We start from the raw sequence: 21,251 nt of genomic DNA, 5'->3' as shown, positions 1-21,251 counted from the left end.
AGCAAAAGTTCAGGGATTCCTCCATGTTTGTTGTTGTTGTTATCATCCTAGCTGCCACGTGTCTTGTGCATCAGTGTGATCAGTGGACCAGGAACTCCTGCACTGACAAAGGTTCCCTGTTGTCTGGAGAGCAAACTGTTACATTAAATTTAATTAAAATAAATGTATTTCTTTTTGTTGTAATAAATTAATCATAATAATGTTGTAATTAATCAATCATAATTAAATCGTTTAAGTCCCACCACTAGATAATATGCTTTTAACACCAGAGTTTAAAACCACAAATGTCGTCCACAGAAAAATGCATGAATCAATCAATGAGGGATTGTGTTTTGACTTTTCCAGTTTTAGAATTTATCTACCTCGTGATCAAAAAGCAACAAGCACATCACAGTTAAAAAAAAACCAAGTTACCTTGCTGAAAACAGTGGATTTGTTTTATTTTTCACGGGTTGATAAAGTAATTTTGATTCATCGTTTGTCTGAAGACACCACAAAGCAATGAAGACTATCCCAGAATCTGCGAAGGATACTGCCTGAATTACACTGATACACCGTCTCTATCTGAAACTTGCTTCAGGAAAATTGGAAAAAAAGCACCATTTCTAAATATCAGTTTGGAGTGTATCCCTGTCCTGTTGCTACTATTCACCTCCCCACGCTGTATCCCACTGACACGTGCAACCCCGTCTCCTTTCATCAACCTCCACACTGTCGCTGTATTTGTTCCCTGGGTGCTATTTTTAAAAAGTTTCCGACAATGCCACGTAATGGAAGAATTTCTGTCCCTCTGGATATGTTATCCAATTCAGTGGAACCTGCTGTAAAAGCCTAAAACTTGGCAGCTGCTCATTGCTAACCCACAAAATGTCATCTAGAAGAGAGAAAAATGACCAAATTGTGTTATTATCTGTAATATATATTATTTACTAACCAAAATGTGGGTTAACTCTAAGGTATAGTTCTAACCCATGATAAAATAGTAATTGCTCCTGAAAACATGGTGAGAGGTCAAGTTGTCTACTTTTAGATTTCCTCAGTTCCTATCTGGTGCCCACAGCCCGCTTCCTTTTTTTTCATGAAGCCTGGCTTTAAGAGGGTGAGCATGAGAGTGTGAGCTCTGTGGCTCAACAGAAGCAGAGAGGAAATGGCCATGCTCCCAAATCTCCTTCTACTTTGCTCCCTCAGCCATGTGCATCACACATCTGGACAAGCAGGTGGAGACTTGATGGTAAGTTGAATTACATTTTGACAATTCTTCAGTCTTTTCAGGTCATTTTTAATTCCACGCTTTCTTTACATCAATTATTTGAAGCAGCAATCTTGGAACAGGCAGAACCTGTCTGCTGTCCCTCTGGATTTAGATGCAAGGCTCCGAAGATTGGACCTGTCCAGTAACTTCATCAGACAGTTGCACACACTTGGTTTGCCATTCTTGAAGCAGCTGGACTTGAGCTGCAACCAGCTGGAACTCATCACAGAGAGAGCCTTCCAAAACCTGGCGCAGCTTGAAGAGCTGAATTTGTCCCGAAATGCGCTCAACAACAACCTTGGCAGCAACAGCAAAGCCCTCGCATCTGTCAGGCGATTGAGGAGCTTGGACCTATCACTGAATGGTTTGAGCAATGACGTGATGAAAAAGTTCCTCCGCAACAAACACGAGCTCGTCCAGCTGAGGATGACTGGGAATGTTTTGACAAGACTCACCCATGACTTGTTCAGGGAGAGCCCACAGCTGAGGGACATTGCGATTGATGGAAATCTGATATCAGTCATCGATCTGGGGACATTCGAACCTCTGAGTCAACTAGAACATCTGAGCCTGGCCCGGAATAACCTCGCTCATATCTGCGACTTTAAATTGCACAAATTAAAATACCTCAACTTGAGCCGAAATTCTTTGGAATTCTTTCTCACCCATGAGGACAACCGCATGTATAGACTTGAAGTTCTTGATCTCAGTTACAACAAACTCCTTTATTTCCCGATACTACCTCAAATAAACAGACTGCGATACCTTTACTTACAGCGGAACATGATCGGCGCCCTTAGATCGGAAGCCTCAATGGTATCCGATGCAAATTCTCTTCATCACGAGGTTGTCAGAAAGGGGGATGTGGTGGTTAGGAAAAATATTTTGCATTCAATCTATAGAATGATGCCACTGATCCACATAGACCTCAGCTACAATTACTTTACATCATTTCCTCTGGAGACCCTCAGTCTTCCCAAGTCCTTGCAGACAGTGAACTTCAGTTTTAACTGTTTGCAAAGCATCACGTGGGATGTTAGGAACTACAGCGGAGGCCATCACCACATCGATTATCCATCCTTAAAACATCTAGACCTCCAGAGCAACAGCCTGACATCCATCTCCCCCATTTTTCTTGAAAAACTGTCAAAGTTAGAGACTCTAAACCTGAAGGAAAACTCTGTAACACCATGTGCAGCAACACAACATTTTCAAATGGACAACCGGTGTGTTGCTTTGTGGAGGCTGAAGAGTCTTGCTCGACTGAGTCTCCAAGGAAACGGCATAAAGGTTCTTCAAGCCAAATCATTCTGGAATACTTCTTTGCTGTCTCTGGATCTAGCAAGGAACCCCAACCTGCGGGTGGAGAACGGTGCCTTTGAAGGAGTCCAAAACTCCCTTCAATCACTGACCCTCCGGGAGCTCAACTTGAACAATTCAAGATTGCCTTTTCCTTGTATGCCAGCGCTGACTTACCTGGACCTGTCCAACAACAGCCTGAATGTCTTGCCCTCCAATCTAATTTGCTCTCGCCTGAGGGAACTTGACATCAGCAACAACCACTTCAGGTCTTTAAACCACACCTTATTCCGTGTTTTATCTGTCAACCTCAGCCTTTTGCACCTAAGTGGCAACAACTTGAACTGTTGCGACAGCAAATGGCTTCATGAAATGAACAACTCAAATATAAACATCCCTGATATTGACGACACGAAATGCTTTCCAACCGGGATCCGCCTTTCAGAGTATTTGGACGGAGCCTCAACTGACTGTGAGCTTCACACAGAAGTACAGGGCACTGACTTTGGACAAATGTTTGTGATCGTTCTATTTGTCATTACTTTAGTAACGGGTTTGACCATACTCACTCGAAAAATATGTGGTACAAGAAAATCATTTGTAGTATGACTACATAATCACTGTTGTTCTGGATCAATAAAGTAGACGTTATAACAAATGTTCCTTCGTGTTGTCAGATACCTCAAATTTTCCAACACTAATATTTATAAAGCTGAAACCTTTGCTTGGTTTTCCTCTGTCAACATCACATCTTTGTTCTCTTCTTCCACACGCAAGCCTGGTAAGTGAATTGTGTCGGTGAGACGTAGCCCCGTTCTTTTGGGTATATTGTAGTTGTGTCTTACTAATGGTCGAGAGGACTGTCAGCAGGGAATGTTTGTTCGGACAGTGGCTCCATTACATAGCACGTGGCCCAATGGAGAGCAACACATTGCGTTATGTTCCCACCAAGCATGATGCTTGTTGCAACACGCACTCGACTGTTCGCTGGTTTCCAGAAGTAACTTCTCCCCACATTCAAAACGCACTTTCTTGAGTGGAGGCCACACGTGTGCGGGAAGTCAACATGGTGGATGGGAGAAGCAGAACTGTCACCCTATATCTATTGTAGGAGTATTTGTACGCAGCAACACCTTCCAACACTTTCTACTCACAATGTAATCTGGCTTATCGTCACAAAATTGGGGCATGAATGAGTTAAACAGGTTTCAAAAACGGTGGCAATGGCAGGTCTGTTTTTTAAGGATTCTTTTTTTTTTTTTTACTTACCACATAGGCTCAGTTACCACGGCTCGTGTTGGAAGATCAGCTCCAGCGGACGTGGAGCTGGGTTGACAGTGGGATTCCTGCAAGGTTAAAAATAAGAGTGTTATTTTATATAAATATGTCTGGGCAGATGGAGGAATCTTGCTGCCAGCCAACTCACCAGCTGATTGATGAAGTGGCCCATAAACTTCAGCGTCAGCCAAGGTTCAAGTGATGGCCTTCCAGAACTAACAGTTTTTGTGGTATGTGTTTCTGAAGCTGGAGAAATAATGGTTTTGTGAGCTGACTGAAAGTTGGAAAATTTGCAATGCAGTTGCATTTCACCCGGAGGAACATGATACCTGGGGGTCCCATCATCATCTGTGCATACAGGGATTTTGGGAAACAGGACCTGACAGGACGTTGAAACAAAAAGACCCAGTCTGCATTGTTCTTAAGGAGGTCGAGCGGAAGATTCCAGCGGATGTTCAACCACACAAAGTCACAAGCAAACTCTTTTTTGGAGTGACCTGCTTTTGAGTCGCGTGAAGTCACAACCTGTGAAGAACACTCACAAGAGGAAGTGAATTTGTTTAGTTTTCAACTCAACGTGAAAGCCAATGGCAGGATCATTGACATTTCTATGACAACAAAATGAGGTGTCTTCACACCTTGTATTAAATCAATAACCTCTGAGCAAAGCCTGCAACCGGGCTTGTTGGAAACGGCGTCCAACTTCTCCGCCTCACCATCCTCACCCTCCTCACTCTGTATGCCAAGGCACAATTCAGTTTGCCCAAACAATGACTGACTTGTCAAACACATCCGCAGGGCTAATCAGTCCAGCTCATGAGCAACATATCTCCAGGAAGCGTGTGTCGTTTCCACACCCACATCTGCTGTGTTCCAGATCAAGTAGCAGCTTGACAAGTTCAAGTTGTCAAATAACATGTGGACAGTATTGTGTGTAACACCAGTGGAATGCAACTGGTGACTTGTTTGTTTGGGGTTTTTTTGTGCAACTGTAAACCCTCTTCTCTAATATTTTTTGATTCATTGACTTAAAGGATAAGCACTGTATTTTTAAATGAAAAGAAATCTGATCATTTTGGTCAAATAAAATGCATCATAATACATACAAACTTTGGGGTAGTAAGTGCATTACCCAGGCCCCGTAGTACAAACAGAAATTCGAATTTATCTTCCATGGTTGCACTGAGCTGTTGCATGCAGATTAAAAGGCTAGGTTTGCTAGTCCAGTACTTCATGTTACCCCGTTCGAGCTGTCTGTTTACACTAGCCCAACAATGGCGCCGATGTCCCACAATGCAAAGCGACGAGACGTAACTTCACGTTCTCTGTTTTGAAACCTACCTTTTTCAATAACGATAATTTTATCTAAATGTTGATGTTATTTTAATTATATATAGATAACTTTTGCGCTCTTCGATATTACATATATATTTAGTGGAACGCTCCTTCTCATCCACGTAAGTGAAGCGAAGTGAACGGCGTCCCTGATGAGCTGCACCTGAGGCCGCAGTCGCCGATAAGACGCATCCCGGTTCGACATTTCGACCGCAGTCCCAGTGCGGACTTCACCGCTCTACACAAATAGGTTGGACTTTCGGGTTTTAATCGTCGTATTTCGGAGCGAAGGAACTGAAATGTGCGCTGAAACTCAAGGTTCCGACGGATAACTTTGTTGGACCGGGACCGCCATGACGCCTCAGCAGCAGCAGCAGCAGGAGCTCGCCTGGTTAAAAAGCCGCAACATCACCCAGAAACTCCTCCTGACTTTTAAACTGATGCAGCTTGAAAATGCCAGAATTACTTTGGAGAGAGAACTTCGTGACTTCACTGCAAAGGTAACCTTCCTCCACATGCATTTCGTTTGTAAATATATATATATATATATACACGATGCATGTTGCAGTGTATTGAATCTTGGACTGAATGCATGTTTAGAATCGTAAATATCCCTGCTATCCGTAATAATTGTATTACTTCTTCTTCTCTAACTACTGATGTGAACGTTTTGTTCTTCAGGCGTCAGAAGATGTCAGGGACTTCAACTCCTCTCTCTTCCCCAACATGTTCAGTGACATAGAAAAAGCTTTGGATATGAAACATGAATTCATTCAAAAACTCTCTGCTCTTTTACCCAAATCCACTGTTGGTAAGTGATACATTCAATGTGTTTGATGTTGTGATAGATTTGAACTGTTTCTCTTAACAGGTAGCGGCATGTGTCTCGAGCCTTATAACTCACTGAAAATGGACCTCAGTCAAATGTGCCTCACTGTTTCGCCCTCATTTAAAAAGTCCATCTCAAAGGCCAATCTGCTTCTTGGCACGACGGTTTCCCTTCCACCCGTGAAACGTGTCTTTTACATCCAGTCCACTGACTTGCAGAACCGAGGAGTTGTTTCCAGATGCACTGTGTCTGCGGCCACTTCACAATCCAAACCTGAAGAGAAGGAACGCAGCGCTGCAGAGAAGAAGTCGCAGCCAGACCTCGTTCAGGTTTCTCTGAAGAGTCGGAGTTCTGACGTGAGTTTGGACTTGGTGCCGGACACATCCCCTGATGGGGACCCACAGGTTAAAGATGCTGAACCTTTGGAAGCGCATCACCTGGGCAGCTGGAGGAGTGCAGATGCTGTGGAGGTGCAACACCAAATACAGACTTCTGGTCAGCTCTTGCGCTTCTTCAAAAACTATGCTAAGACAGCAGCTCCCCTCACTGTTGTGGAGCGGCATCAGCCCAAATGTGGTCGGAACGCAGACGCTGTGGAACCAGAACCCTCTTTCATGGAAACCCAAGGCCCTGTTTTCAGAGTCAAGGGAGCTGAGTCCACTGGCGTCCTGACCTACTCCTGTGTGATCGCAACAGCCACAGAGCTGTGGGATGTCATGGACGTCAGTACAGACGCGAGACAAAGCGGCTTGTCCGACTGTAAAAGTGAACGTAGCGATGACCTTCCACACACCTGCCCCTTCTCATCTGAGGTCACCATACCTGACTTTGTGATCAGGAACTTTGAAGAGACCGAGGTTGTAGTTTCCCACCTTGTGAATCCTGGACACTTCTACATCCAGAACGTGGACTTTGCAACCAAAGATCAGTCGCTCATCACCAGGTAAGTCTGGACGAGTACTTTCTAATGTGGAGGAGTTGGCAAAGCAACATCAGGGCAGCAGACTCTGATGGGTCAGACACATTATACAGGAGTGGACATGTCAGACCAAGAAGCTTGGTGATGCAGGAAGACAATCCCCGTCAATGAGGTTGTGGTTGGGCAGGATGATATTTCCAGTCAAGCTCAACCTTGTGTCAGATCTACATGTAAATGATGCCTCTTTAAGAATGCATAACTGGCCAATGTTAAATGCAGCCTGCGTCAGTGAACAGATGTTTGGATGAAACCGGAAAGATGCTTGTCTCATGACTGCAGTTGGGTAACTGGGCAGCTTCCTGCTTACATCATTCCTCTGGTTGATCAGGTAGATCCACGTCAGATGGTGATCTGAATGAAAACATCATCAGCATCATGTTGCAGTGCCCATCCTGGTGGTTTCCTTTGGAAATTTGACCAAAATATCCTTGGGCTACAATCCCATCAAGTGTTTTGAAGTGACTGTTGATCGTGCTTGTGACTTCAAGACCAAGTCATGTTTCTGTGTGCCTCAGCTCCTTCAAGCCCAGCAGCTCCTACGCGGAGCAGAACTGCACACCTGACATTGGAACCAAGGTGATGTGTTGGTTCCCTGAACAAGAACAATGGTGCCGGGCTCAGGTGACAAAGATTTGTGGAGTCACTCAAGGTGTGTGTTTGTTTTTTTCTTTTCCTTCCTGTGAATTATTAGATTTAAGCCTCTAGCTGGTCGCAGTTTTCCTTTCAACTTCCATTCTGAGTGTAGGTGGCAGAGGGAAGGGGCGTCTGGATGAGAGTGCAGTGATAGTTGAAGTGAGGAGGCTGGATTATGGTGATACTTCCTGTCTGCCACTGTGGGACGTCCAGGCCCTGACCTCAGATGTGGCCACTCTGCCACTTCAGGCACTCCAAGTGTCACTGGCCAATGTGAGTAGTTTGGAATGAGTTCTGCTTTGTGCGTTCATCACCCGTTGGTCTCTTGGAATGTGTTCCCCCCTCCTCCGCAGGTGGCTCCTGTAAATGGGACTGACTGGTCTGAAGAAGCAGTGGACTGGTTCAGAGAAATCACCCGCAGCAGAATATTCTTTGCCAGATTTTACTCGAAGAACTCTGGTGTTACTGTGGAGCTTTTCTTGGAAAAAGGAAATTTAGGTGCCATGAGGTATAACATTTGAAGTATCCCATCTATTTCTTCAGAAATGTTTCATTTCAACTGGGACAAAAATTAGTGTTTTATTTTTATTTTTTGCGCATGCCCCCTCCCTGATCAGCTAAATAAGAAGGCATTACGTGACACTAAACCTAAGTGGCTTTGCAGGAGAGGACCCTCACTGTCGTTACGACTGGCCCAGAATGGACACGCCACTCACATCCTGCTGAAGAATGAAAGACATGTTAAAAAAGGTGAGCCGTTTCTGTTTAATTCCTTTAGAATCTGAATCATTTTTCTTTTTTTTTTTCCTCTCTCTCTTCCAGGTCCCCATCTGGAGGAGGAAAGGCGACAATCCGAATGGGAGAAGTGTCTCATATCTCGTTACATTCAACGAAAAGTCCAGAAACTGTGACTCAAGTTTTACAGAAAACGTTGAATGCCATCGACACTTTTTAGCCCTTACACTACATGCTGTGTATTGAAGTTGGAGTCAAAGTCAGAAAAAAAGATTCGTTGATTCTATATTGATCTGATGAATATGGACTTGTTTTTTTCCGTCGATAACAGGAGTGACCACTAGATGGTGCTACATCTGTCTCTTAGGCCTGATGTGTGAACTGAACTTTTGCCTTTTGGTGCTGTGCTTAGTTTGAGGACCAGTCGTCCTTTAAAGCCTTGTTTTTGTCCACAGACATTACTTTACATAAGTTTGTTTTCATTAAAAGGACTTAAAAGTGTGTTTTGGTTGCCCAGCTCACTTCTTAAGCTGTGTATATTTGTGGATGCATTTTCAGATAACAGAAGCAACCACAAACATGGATGCATTAATATTTCAATGACTTTTGTTTACCTATACACAGACTGCGATGCTGGTGAGTCAACGTCTCAAAAACCTCAATGACTCTCAGTCAATGGCGTCCTTCTTCTGTCCGTCCTGCACAGGACAATACATAATGTGGCTGAAGCCTTTTGTGTCCACACAGATTCCTGTTTCTGCAGCCGGTGGGTGGCAATGGAGGCGTTTGATTTGAAAGGCTCTTTTTGCTTCTCCAGAAAGGAGGCCTTTGTATGCAAATGGTTTCTGCAGGGCCATATGACTGCTCCGGTGCAGGGCAGCGGCTAGTGGCGGAGGAATGATTAGCATTTGTCAAACGTGCCGAGCTCCTGATCCTGCTATTTGCCGTGTTAAGAGACACAATATTTTAACTATTTCATTCCTATCTGTACACAGCTTTGTGTACCATCCCAGCTGAAGGTAAAGCACAGACCACTTTCTCCTGACTCTACTAACACCAGTGTGACCACCTGCTGTCTTTCCCCTCATTTTGATTCAACATATCAGTCCTGTCGTGACCTAAAGAGAGAGTGTGAAGACCTCTCCAGCACAACGTTAACTCCCTTCTTTACAGTGAGAGGCACAGTAGAAGTGTGTTCTCTGACGCCACCTGTCATCAGGAGGACCGTGTGCGAAAGTGCTGATCGCTCCGGGTGTTCCGTATTAATACAGAGACGGCGTCACGTGTATCGGAAAATGTTTGGCAATTGGCTTCTTACCGTCTGCGTCTCATGACGAAGCGCGGTGGCAGGATATCGCCCCTGCTTTTATACCTCCAGCCAGCCACTTGGCAGTTTTGCTCAGCTGCTCCTACACAGCCTGATGCTGGGGCCAACTTTCAGCATGGTCTTCTCTGGGATTGGTGCTGCCTGCTGCTTTACAGCTGGATGAGCCTGGTAAATCACCTCTGAGAACATGATGTATTTTCATTTCTCTTGACTGTGTTTGACCTTCTGCTCCAGAGAGCACTCGTACCACTGTCATGACTTGAGTCCTACAGCTCAAGGTTACCTGCTGTTCTTAGCTTTGCTGGAACTTACTGTGGACCCAGATGGTCGAGTTAGTCAACCACGGTACCTTGAGAGGAGTCATTTTCTGACTCTATTTGAATGAAATGATTCAGACTGACATGTTGTGTTACTCAGAAGCCTGATTAATATTCAGCAGTGTTATTGAAGGGTTGGATGGATGAGGCAAACTGAGGTGGCCCAGTTTTTAGCTCCAACTTTTGACTTGCTTTTTATTGTTTAAGTCATGGACTTTATTAACTAACACCATAGTTTAACAGTTTGGTTTTCCACTGATGGATACGTTATATATTGCTGTTCTTTTGTTGGTTCATTCCCTTTTCGCTTCGAAATTACAAAAAAAAAATGTTTCTGTGGTCAATGTTTTCAACGCGGAACTCAAAAAACAAACACGATTTTTTTCATGCAGTTGACAGCAAACTTCATCTTTTACTTTCCATTGAGTGACATGACCTGGATGTGACCCACCATTAACTTGCGGTGCGGTTCACAAAGAGAAAATGTGTTGTTGGAGGAGCATGAAAGTTCTTGCATCTCGCTCAGCAATCCACAGGTGCATTGAATCAACTGCATGAAAAGAAAAACAAATAATTGCTTTGGAAGTTCTTTCAAAAGGAAAATTGAACAAAGAAAGGCCCTTGGATAACTCAACTGTTGTGGCTCTCTCTCCAGCTCTGGAGTCGAAAATGAACTGGGGGTCCTTTTATGCCGTCATCAGCGGCGTAAACAGGCACTCGACCGGGATCGGTCGCATCTGGCTCTCCGTCATCTTCATCTTCCGAATCCTGGTCCTGGTGGTGGCCGCCGAAAGCGTTTGGGGCGACGAGAAGTCCAGCTTCGTCTGCAACACCCAGCAGCCCGGCTGCAACAGCGTCTGCTACGACCAGTTCTTCCCCATCTCCCACATCCGGCTCTGGGCTCTGCAGCTCATCCTGGTCTCCACTCCGGCTTTGCTGGTGGCAATGCACGTGGCCCACCGCCGCCACGTCGACAAGAAGACTCTGAGGAGGACTGGCCGCGGGACCCAGAAGGACATCGAATACATCAAGAACCAGAAGTTCCAGATCACTGGAGCTCTGTGGTGGACCTACATGATCAGCATCGTCTTCAGAATAGCTCTGGAAGTCGCCTTCCTCTACATCTTCTACTTGATCTATCCGGACTTCAAGATGGTGCGTTTGGTCAAGTGCGACTCCTACCCTTGCCCCAACACCGTGGACTGCTTTGTCTCCAGGCCGACGGAGAAGACTATATTCACCGTCTTCATGCTGGCGGTGTCTGGCGTCTGCGTGCTGCTCAATATTGCTGAGGTGGCCTATCTGATCGGACGGGCCTGCATCCGATGCTACCACGGCTCGAGGGCAGATGCCAAGCCGGCGTGGATGGGCCCTCTGACTGGCATGACTAAATCCATCAGCTGAGAGCTCTCCTGTGTCCTGGCCCAGGTTTGGCTTCCTCCTCCTCAGCATCTGCTTCACATTGTCACGTGTATGTCCTGTAGCATTGTCTGGGATTTCACCCTCCTTCTCTCCGTCTATCACTATTGAGTCCTGAGGAATCTGAATTGGGAAGTCGGTGCTTTTCAAAAATGTGTTTCTCTCCCGCATTTGGTCCAATTTTGGACAGAAATACAGACTATTCATCGTTTATTCAGTTGACACAAGCATGTGATTTCATTCGACGGCTAAACTTTGGTGTGTTTCATGCTTTGATTGGAATGTAGTGGAAAGAAAGTCGACAATAAACAGATACGTTTAAAGCCTTTATCCCTTCCATTGTCATGAACTCCTCCGTATCACAGTCACCCCACCACTCAGGAGCCGGGACAGTGGTGGGTTCACGGAGCGGGACATGAAGAAACAGTGGACATGCCACAGTCACAAGTTCATGTCTGTTACTTCATAGTTTACGTCACAAGCAACAAGTTTTCAAGTGATTTTGCTGAAGAATTCAGGAGGAAACAATGACAGCAAAGCAGCAAGGGATTCCCACTAAAGACCAGTCTGATGGACGGGTTTCCTCCCTCTGAGTATCTGTGTATACAGTGGCGGACCCCTCTACTGTGTGGCAATGACAGGACTAGTAAACATTCATTGGATGACATGAAGGTTTGTCTTTTGTTCAGGATTTTTCTGGAAAATATTTGATATTTTCTCCCAAAACATTTTTCCGCCCACTGTTCAGGACTTCGTGTTGGGACTGGCGACCTGTCCAGGGTGTCCCCACTTCATAACCTTAGTAGCTTGGATCGCGCCCCTCCCCCGAAACAAACCCTGAACCGGACGAGCTTCAATCCATTTTTTTCATGTTCTGCTTTAGTGCGTGGTCCTTTCAAAGTAAGGTCCATTTTGACTCCAACAAATATGTGAAACAACATCTTTTTTTTTCCTTGTTTTGCGAGTAGTTCTCTTGTGAACATGCGTCTCTATGTTGTACTTGTGCCACTGGAAGCTCCTCAACAATGATGCAGCGTTTCATGTAACAAAAGGAAGTTGGCGTATGTGACGGCACTTCCAGGCTGGATTGTGGTTCCATCACTCTCTTACTCCCACAAGAATGTGGATGAAGATGACTGCTCGTCTTCAAATCAAGCCCCCTGTGATAGGAGAGACCCACCTGCTATATTTAGCCTGCCAGCACTTGTGTCCAGACAAACGGTAGTCACCACCATTGGCCAGCTGCCCCGTCACTCACAGTAGCGAGCCAGGAGAAGGGCTTTAATAGTTTACATTAGACGGTGTGCCTGTGCCAAATTTAACCACGGGGGGAAGGGCTGAGGCGGGAGGGCAGGCCGGACATGGTTGGCAGAGAGTCCGGGAGGATCTCTGTGTTGCGGTCAGCGGGAGGCCGTCAGGGCCTCGCCACTTTCTGGGCTGAACTTTGAGGAGTGCGAGTGGCTTCAGCGGTGTGGAATTGTCCCTGAGGAGATGGGATATGGAGCTCCTGTCCATTCAAGGGCATTGATAGGAGCCAAGAAGACCTGGCGCGGATTCAGGCCTGCCAGGCCTCATGGACCCACAAAGACCTGTTGAACTGCAGTTCAGGGGATGTCCCAGCTGACACGGTGAGCCTGGAGTCGCCATTTTGAGGATGGAAATCTCTTATTGACTTGTTTATTTCCATTTATGAAGGGTATGATTGTGTTTATTCATGAAGGTTTAGTTATGATCACCGTGGTGGAGTCGCATGGTCACATGTTTAGAGCAGTGTGTGGCCGTGACAGCGCTGCTCTTACTCAATCAGTTCCAGCGCTAGCATCCGCCTCATTTCCCCAGTGTTTTGTTTCACTGTGTGGGGATCAGGTTCCTGTAACCCCTGTCCACACATGCCAAATATACATGCTCTTAAAGTAAATATAAGTCTGTCAGCATCCACGTGGGAAAGGCCATTTTACCTGCTCAGCACAGGTCCACAGCAGGCTCCCGAGGATCTGCTCCACCGGGTAAGATCGCCAGCTATCGTGGAGAAAGTCAGCGTCTGCTGTCCGACTGCTCGTCCTTAACCTCGGACAAACCTCTCGTGACAAAGACTTGGAGGGTCAAGATCCAGTCAAGACTTGGACAAAACAGGACCAAGACCCGATCATGAAACGGATCTACAGATCGGTGAACATTATTATTATGATTATTATTATTATTATTATTTAATTCTTGACAGAAATTATGAGGCTCTTACTACTTTATATGTTTTTGTTTGAATTATTTTCATGTATTTATTTAACTTCCTTTGATTCCCTCTTTATCGCAAACATTCAACTGTGGTGTTGTTCCAGAGATTTAAAAGGAGCAGAAAGATAAAGCTCTGATAATTTTTTTTCTTTTATGATATCGCAGACAATTCATAAGCTTTGTATTTTCCTCCTGGAAGTCCATCGTGTCAGATACATTAAGGACGAAGAAAATATGGGTGAATCTTCAGAGCTATTCAATGTCTGTTTTTCGATGTTTTATATACATTAATATATCAATAACTTGTCAATGTCTTCAAGGTCTGCTATATTTTTCTTATTATATTGTTATTTATTATTATTTATACTGTTATTTTTATTTTTATTTCACCAAGACATCAGATGTAAAGCATTAACATGTCTATTTATATTCGACTTTATGGATTATTGAATGATTAAGAGATTTGTGGGTGTAACTTTTTTTTAAATAATTATTTAATTATTTCAGTCCCACTGTATACACAACGTGCAGCTGCAGAGTCGAAAAATCATTCCAAGTCAAGAAGTCAAAATATAACATAATAGTATCTTTTTATAATAATTAATGTATTTTATTTTTGAACTCCCAGACAGCACATCAGCTTTTTATTTTCCTAATAGAAGTTCATCGTGTCAGATACAGTGAGAGGACGAGAAAAATATGAGTTCATCTTCAGAGCTATTCACTCATAACTTTTTCTGTATGTTAAATACGTTAATGTCATATTGTAATATAATTAATTATAATAAATAAAATTCTTTTTTTCAATTGACTCAAGTGGTTTGCAGAAATTAGAGCATAAATTGATGTGGGTTGACAGTTGAAAGCTCTTTTAGTGTGACATTCCTTCCTCTGAAAGTGCAGCTTTAGCATTGTTCATCTAGTTAACTGGTGCGCCTGAACAAGGCTGTGCTATCCAGTTCATAGAAACTGTATTGACCTCCGCTGCTCAGCTCTATTCTTTCCATGACCTTCACCATTTCTCCAGCTTTTTCAAACCTGTGGAGGAATACTCTGTCCTTCATTTGCAAATTCCACCGTAATATTTCCGCGGATGACACTGTGTCGCTGAAAGAAAAGCAGAGCTCCTGGTGGCAGTCGGCTACAGAGGAGCAGGAGGCTCTGGTGGTGATTCGAGAGTCGGGTCAAGAAACATTGTTTCCACCTGCAAGATGCAAGGGTTTTCTTGTCCCTCGTACTGAACCTCTTCATGCCCCCACACAGATCTGATCACACAAAGCCATGGGGGACTGGAACCTTTTGGGAAAGCTCCTGGAGAAGGCCCAGGAACACTCCACGGTGGTGGGCAAGGTGTGGCTGACGGTGCTCTTCATCTTCCGGATCCTAGTGCTGAGTGCGGCCACGGAGAAGGTGTGGGGCGACGAGCACTCGGGCTTCACCTGCGACACCAAGCAGCCCGGTTGCGAGAACGTCTGCTACGACAAGACCTTCCCCATCTCTCACGTCCGCTTCTGGGTGCTGCAGATCATCTTCGTGTCCACGCCCACGCTCATCTACCTGGGCCACATCCTGCACCTGGTGCGGATGGAGGAGAAGCAGAAGGAGAAGGAGAAGGACCGGCAGCTGCACAAGCCGGCCGAGGTTAAGCACAGGAAGCCTCTGATGAGGGACGACAAGGGTCACGTGCGCCTGCAGGGGGAGCTCCTGCGCACCTACGTCTTCAATGTGATTTTTAAGACGCTCTTTGAAGTGGGCTTCATTGTGGCGCAGTACCTCCTGTACGGGTTCGAGCTCAAGCCCATGTACACGTGCGGCCGAGCCCCTTGTCCCAACGTGGTCAACTGCTACATCTCCAGGCCGACAGAGAAGACCATCTTCATCATCTTCATGCTGGGGGTGGCCAGCGTTTCTCTGCTCCTCAACCTCATCGAGATCTATCACTTGGGTTTCACCAAATGCCGCCAGGGCATCACCTTCAGGAGGAGTCGGCAAACAGCCGAAAACAGCTCCCAGGAGCCCAGCGAGAGTGCCGCGCCCTTTGCACCCAGTTACGATGATTACTTTCATGGGCAGGTCCAGCCCGCCTACCCTCCGGTTCCGAGCTACAACCTCTCGCCCGTGTCGGACGTGGCCGACTCCTCCTTCCACCCGTACCACAGCAAGGCGGCGTACAAGCAGAATAAGGACAACCTAGCGGTGGAACGCAGCAGCAAGCCGGAGGAATGTGACCTGAAAGGCAAGACGGCAGCAGGATCAGCTCCCGGGTCGCCCACGCAGACCCGGCCCAGCAGGAGCTCCAAACACAGCAACAACAAGACCAGAATAGACGACCTGCAGGTCTGAGCCGGCCTCTGCTTCTGTCAGCAGTCTTAACTTGCTGCCTGCAGATCACATTCAACCAAACGGTTTGACTCATTCCAGCCCGAATTCACGTCCCACCTCACGGACGTGGCTCTGTCTAGAGCGAGGCCGGCCTTCAGCGCACTGCGCGGCTCTGGTGACCGACTCCAGGCTTCCACACATTCAGTAACTGGAGACGTGTCAGCATTTACGTAGAGGGGGAAAGGGTCAAGGTCACCTTCAAGGACACTCCCCTACCGAGGTCACTGTGTCTCCTCGGCCCTCCAACCAGAGCGTCAGTAGAAACCACATGACATTCTTCGTTCTTGTTTATTTCTTTCATTTCTTGTGAAGCACTTGGTGACAACAGTGGAAATAAATATGTCTTAAATGATTGACAGATTTTGTGTTTAGGAGCAGCTTCATGTCGGTGGCAGCAGGAAGTGTGTGGAAGCTCCCTGGCAGGAGCTGGAACTGCTGTCCAAGCCATGACTCGGGCCTCAGACACAGTCCCATACTTTCATTTGTGAGGCCTCCAACAGCCAGAAATACATGTGGTCCTGACCTTCAAAGTCAATTCTGCGTGAGGCACTTTGTCATTTCCTTCTGTTCAGTGAGTGTGTAGAGGCAAGAGCTTCATCTGACTGAGTTTATTGCCCAACACACAGAATGAACAAATAAGAGAAGAATCATCCCAGATTCCCTCGTGTTGGGTGAAACACATTTCCTCAAACTTCATCCGCCGGAGAAATCAAATCCGAATTGAAGAAAGATCTTGGAAGTGTTTATAAGAGCAGCATTACTCACTCGGCTACATTCATATATAAGATGCATTTCACGCCATAAATCACCTTAAAACACAATAATGTCGGCGTCGTCACGGAGGAGCTCACACATGCGTCCGAGATGTGGACGAGGACGTGATGTATGGGCGCGTGAGCTTCCAGCTCTTTGAAATCAAATCTTTACAGTGCACGTCTCGGCTGGCCGCACGTCTGTCGTTCAGAATGGGATTGACAGAGTGAGTCCAGAGTTCAGTTCTGCTCACACTGCACCGCTGAAGATTGTGTTTGATCACGGCCAAGATTCCATTTTGAATGATTGAGTTAAATAAAATGTATTTTTCTCTTGTCACCACTGATGATAAAAAGGTCAATTTTTTTTCTCTCTTACATTTCTTTCACACTGTTAAGGTTCTCCTGCAGTCAAGGAAGCAACAATAGAGGTCAGAGGGCCCCTCGATAGAAGCCTGACTTTTTTAATCCTGAATACATCTGCGCCTCTGCGTGAACGGGGATCGGACTAGTGATCAGGGTTGGACGCCTCAATTTTCTCTCAGGCTTCATTGCGCACAGTGACTGTTGTGGGACAAAGTATTGCTTTCATTTTGTTTCTAAAATATGAAAACATGTCATTATGCCATGATGTTACACGTTTAAATCTGTTTACTTATAAATAATTTCATTTTATATAAAGATACTCTGTATATTGGAAGATCTATTTGACATTTTTGGCAACACTATATATTATTTGAGGGCCAAGAAATATTGTTGAATCAATCATTTGAATTTGACATTTCAATAGAGCCACTACGAGGAGAAAGGAGGAAAACAGACACAAAATACATTGAAATGAATAAAAGTAATAATGATTTATTTTTACAATCGTGATGAATTATTTGAAAAAGAAGTACAACTTCCTTCGCAGTTTTGCTCTGACCTCATGAGTGCTGAAGAAATACAAACTCTGTTTTTTATATAGTTGTAGATCCCAGTAGGATGTTTACATTTTTTTACAGGGATCAAAATTGTTTACTTGCTTTTTTTGTTAAGCTCAAACTGTTGCAGTGTCTTATGGAAAGAGAGAGTGAGTTTTATCCACTTTAGAAGTGTCATGTGGACCTTGTGTTGGACTTGACAGGAACTGCATTGGACCTTGTCACTACTACTGGCCATGATCTTGTCTGCAATACTGGTGCGCCATCCTGCACTTCCTGGGTTACAATACTTCACCAATGCTTTTGTTTGGGCAAAGTGTCCTTTTGTTTCCGTTATTAGGAGTCAACATGTCTGCTGTAATCGATGAAGTGTTCAGGGCAACAGCTGCGCGTCCGTCCAAGCCACTTTGGAAACGAAAGCCAACATGAAAACGGTGCTTCTGATGTTCAGTGACTGGAGTCAGTCCGACTGCTCACAGGCCTGTCGGCACGTCACCGACACCGACCTCATGAAGCCCGAAAGCGCACGGAACATTCCATCATCCGGACCGCGCAAACGCAGTGTGCGTGAGGCTCCGTTGCCGCCGCCGCTGAAAGGAGAAAGTGAAGAGAAATATCGGCTGCTGATGTGAATGCTGATGCTCAGATGACGCTTCTGAGCTGACGACTGGCTCTCTGCTGCCACCATGTGACAGCTACGACGTATTGCACCTCTAAGTTTCTCAACGTAGTTTGAGTATTTTATATTATTTTATTATAATACCCTGGGGAAAAAAAGCATGAACTCTAGTGTCTCCATAGTTCTAATACAGCTATTATATATATATATATATATATATATATATATATATATATATATATATATATATATATATATATATTAGTTATATGATTCAGTGGGCCGTGAAAGGCAGATATTTCCCACGAACGCGAGTATCTCCCTACGTTTTCACGTAGACTGGGCGCAACCAGCCGAGTGTGGAGACAGACACGCAGCACACTATTCTCTCCAGATACATCAATTCATGACATAGATACCTCATTTATTGGAGAAAAAAAATCCCCTTTTTTGCTCCATTTCATTTACAAAAACAACCTTTCATATAGTGATCTGAAGAGTGTTTTTATTCTAAAAGACCAGATCAACCGATCGATCCGGAGACAAGAATCACCATTAATAGTGTGGGATACAAACTCAGCTGTATGTGATTCCCCTTATCTACGGTCAAAATAGTGTTTTATTATGAAGTCTTTATACCTGACATGACATCAAGTCTAATAGTGTCAACATGAAGTGGTTTTCTTTCCCTCAAGAGTTAAGGCGGGAAACAAACTCTGACTGAAGTAACACACAACACCAGCACCTTCACCAAAGGTTCCGTCTCAGGATCCTGTTTTGGTTCCAGCTTGTGTTGCAACATGTCCAAAATATGATTTCGGAAATAAAAGACAATGAAGGGTTTGACTCCGATTTTATTTACAAAGAAGCCTGCAACACACACACTCAACAAACATCAAGACATGATAGCAGAAGACAGACGCTTTTCTTGGAGGAACTGTTGGTGTCACGATGTTACATGAAAAAGAGCAGCCACTATGGAGCCGCGAGAGACGCTTAAACCCGGACTGTGAGCGCTTCTGGGTAGCTGTTAAGCAGAAGAGGACGACAGAGCCTCTTAAACTGGCAGTTCTCAGTCTGAAAGACTAGTTTTTTTTCTTGTTTTTTGACCGGTCAAAAGGTCAGTCTGCTGGGGCTGCTGAGGCACACAGCAGCATCTGCCCATCACTGCCAGGGAACAGACAGTAGAATGACTCTTTCATGTCTAGAACCTCGCTCAGTGCTGGAGGCGACCGGGTGGGTGGGGAAGGAGGGAGGTTTGGGTCCTTGCCTGGGTTCCTCCATCTCCGGTGACGTGGCCTAGTCGTGTTTGCCCTTGCCTTTAGGTGCGCCTTCATTCCAGGCCACATAAACAAACAGGGCCAGAACCACATGCACCGCCAGCACAGCAACGATGGCGGCGTAGAAGTAGCTGTCTGAGCTGGACATGTTCATGGACCCTGTGAGAGGGGGGAGAGAGGGTTACTGGACTGTGGCGAGTACCATTACTGCAACAAGAACTCATCTACTGCAAGCCCACGTTTTTAATAGCGTTGGTGACGGTATGGAATAAAGGCCACAAAGATTGTTTAGCACTTCCCTTTTTAGGGCCACACTCATCAAAATAACCAAATTATAAATTATATTTTCCACACATTCAGCTCAAGCTCTGCAAACCAGGTGGAAGTACCTCACATGTTTCACAAGCTGAAGATAGTAATATATATATTTAGTATAATGAACAAACTTTATGCTGCGATGCTTCATACATACATTCATGATGCACGCAGCTTTGTTCCTTTGTCAAATTAGCTCCGCTGCTTAATGAGGAGTTCCATCAGTCACTTAATATGCGAGAACATCAGCAGGCACCCCTCATTTGCAGCGGAGAAACTCCAGTGTCACTGCTGCTCCAGCACAAGAGAAAATTTCAAGTTTTGGGAAGTGGAGTCCCACTGAGCGCCCGTGCTGTGCTGAGCAGCTCTGACACAAGTGTGCCACGGCAGCAAGGGGCGCAGGCGCCGGCGGCTTCCAAACATGAATTATGGTGGTGGGTTTAAAAACCATCACTGAAGGAAGTCAGGTCAGTAACTAGTTCCTTCCTCCAAACACAATCCAATCGAGGTAAAGGAAAATACATGTTCAGCCAAGAACCATGCAGCAAAATGCATATTTAAGGTGTTTTCCAGGTTGTAATGCAGCTGTCCTATGGACCTTGAAAGATGGGACATATGGAAGCAAATGAACTGAATAAGTTTCACCAACTATGCAAGCATGAGGGGAAAAAAACATTATTGAAGGGGCTTGTATATTTTGCTGGGTAAATTAGTAAGATGCGTTTTGAACAATGGGGTTAAGGTTCAAATATACGTCTTGCCTTGGACAGATCTGAACTTTTACACGTCAGGAAAGGTCGCTTCACGCACAAGCAGCCATGACTTTTAGAGCAAACCCTATGTAAACACAGGCGGCGAGGGGGACCATAAGGATCACGTGAATAAGCGCTCACCTTCGAAGATGTAGGCCTTCGAAGCGAAGTACAGGGTGATGGGAAGCGTCACCATCAGCACCGTGAAGAACAGCAGCGTCTTGAGAGCTGACACCAGCGAGCCTTCATTCCTGCAGGGAACAAGTTCCACAACCATCAGCGAGACCTCGACACGTTAACGCTCCACTGCAGTGACCGAAGCCCAGGTCATCTAAGACGATTCCTGCCCTGTGTTTACAGCTAACATGCTAATGTGAGCAGCCGTCTCACCCTCTGTAGTGCACGGGAGGCTCGGCGGCGGCGTCTAACGACGCTCTGCTCGACACGTCCATGATGCTCCACACACAAGTCGAAACAACGCTAAAAATGGACCCGTATTTTCGAGAAAAGAAACATTCAGCAAGTGTACTGCCACAATGAAATCCTCTCTTCCGGCTTGTGCCACAAGACTGTCACATGACGAATACGTCGAT

The 21,251-nt window shown here is 45.3% G+C and overlaps 4 protein-coding genes across 4 annotated transcripts; 3 read left to right on the top strand and 1 right to left on the bottom strand.

The window, feature by feature from the left end:
* Window positions 1-1,147: 1,147 nt before the first annotated feature.
* LOC128767056 (transforming growth factor beta activator LRRC32-like) lies at window positions 1,148-3,197 on the top strand. Its single transcript, XM_053878755.1, has 2 exons — window positions 1,148-1,231; window positions 1,316-3,197. Exons 1-2 carry the CDS (start codon window positions 1,148-1,150, stop codon window positions 3,158-3,160), a joined length of 1,929 nt encoding a protein of 642 aa, XP_053734730.1. The 3' UTR covers window positions 3,161-3,197.
* Window positions 3,198-5,151: 1,954 nt separating this feature from the next.
* Window positions 5,152-11,676, top strand: LOC128767055 (uncharacterized). Its single transcript, XM_053878754.1, has 11 exons — window positions 5,152-5,414; window positions 5,483-5,664; window positions 5,846-5,975; window positions 6,036-6,936; window positions 7,488-7,621; window positions 7,718-7,878; window positions 7,959-8,113; window positions 8,270-8,355; window positions 8,428-8,512; window positions 9,902-9,993; window positions 10,640-11,676. The coding sequence occupies exons 2-11, from the start codon at window positions 5,518-5,520 to the stop codon at window positions 11,386-11,388; spliced, it is 2,640 nt and encodes an 879-aa protein (XP_053734729.1). The 5' UTR covers window positions 5,152-5,414; window positions 5,483-5,517; the 3' UTR covers window positions 11,389-11,676.
* A 1,120-nt stretch (window positions 11,677-12,796) lies between these two features.
* On the top strand, window positions 12,797-17,017 carry LOC128767127 (gap junction alpha-3 protein-like). The gene is made up of 2 exons (XM_053878881.1): window positions 12,797-13,031; window positions 14,899-17,017. The coding sequence occupies exon 2, from the start codon at window positions 14,917-14,919 to the stop codon at window positions 15,976-15,978; it is 1,062 nt and encodes a 353-aa protein (XP_053734856.1). The 5' UTR covers window positions 12,797-13,031; window positions 14,899-14,916; the 3' UTR covers window positions 15,979-17,017.
* A 2,131-nt stretch (window positions 17,018-19,148) lies between these two features.
* vma21 (vacuolar ATPase assembly factor VMA21) lies at window positions 19,149-21,251 on the bottom strand. Its single transcript, XM_053879582.1, has 3 exons — window positions 21,049-21,251; window positions 20,800-20,909; window positions 19,149-19,750 (listed from the first exon to the last, which is right to left on the bottom strand). The coding sequence occupies exons 1-3, from the start codon at window positions 21,108-21,110 to the stop codon at window positions 19,611-19,613; spliced, it is 312 nt and encodes a 103-aa protein (XP_053735557.1). The 5' UTR covers window positions 21,111-21,251; the 3' UTR covers window positions 19,149-19,610.

The sequence above is a fragment of the Synchiropus splendidus genome, chromosome 11 (genome assembly GCF_027744825.2).
Source record: "Synchiropus splendidus isolate RoL2022-P1 chromosome 11, RoL_Sspl_1.0, whole genome shotgun sequence".
In the NCBI taxonomy this organism is placed as follows: domain Eukaryota; kingdom Metazoa; phylum Chordata; class Actinopteri; order Syngnathiformes; family Callionymidae; genus Synchiropus; species Synchiropus splendidus.
The sequence above is the reverse complement of the archived record's forward strand: the minus strand, read 5'-3'. Positions and strand labels throughout refer to the sequence as shown.

Coding starts and splice junctions, on each gene's coding strand:
- LOC128767056 (XM_053878755.1), top strand. CDS start 1,148: ATGGCCATGCTCCCAAATCTCCTTCTACTTTGCTCCCTCAGCCATGTG. Junction 1,232..1,315: donor AAGCAGGTGGAGACTTGATG/GTAAGTTGAATT, acceptor AATTATTTGAAG/CAGCAATCTTGGAACAGGCA.
- vma21 (XM_053879582.1), bottom strand. CDS start 21,110: ATGGACGTGTCGAGCAGAGCGTCGTTAGACGCCGCCGCCGAGCCTCCC. Junction 20,910..21,048: donor CCTCCCGTGCACTACAGAGG/GTGAGACGGCTG, acceptor TGTTCCCTGCAG/GAATGAAGGCTCGCTGGTGT. Junction 19,751..20,799: donor GAAGGCCTACATCTTCGAAG/GTGAGCGCTTAT, acceptor CCCCTCTCACAG/GGTCCATGAACATGTCCAGC.
- LOC128767055 (XM_053878754.1), top strand. CDS start 5,518: ATGACGCCTCAGCAGCAGCAGCAGCAGGAGCTCGCCTGGTTAAAAAGC. Junction 8,356..8,427: donor TGAAAGACATGTTAAAAAAG/GTGAGCCGTTTC, acceptor TCTCTCTTCCAG/GTCCCCATCTGGAGGAGGAA. Junction 8,513..9,901: donor CAACGAAAAGTCCAGAAACT/GTGACTCAAGTT, acceptor CTTCTGCTCCAG/AGAGCACTCGTACCACTGTC.
- LOC128767127 (XM_053878881.1), top strand. CDS start 14,917: ATGGGGGACTGGAACCTTTTGGGAAAGCTCCTGGAGAAGGCCCAGGAA.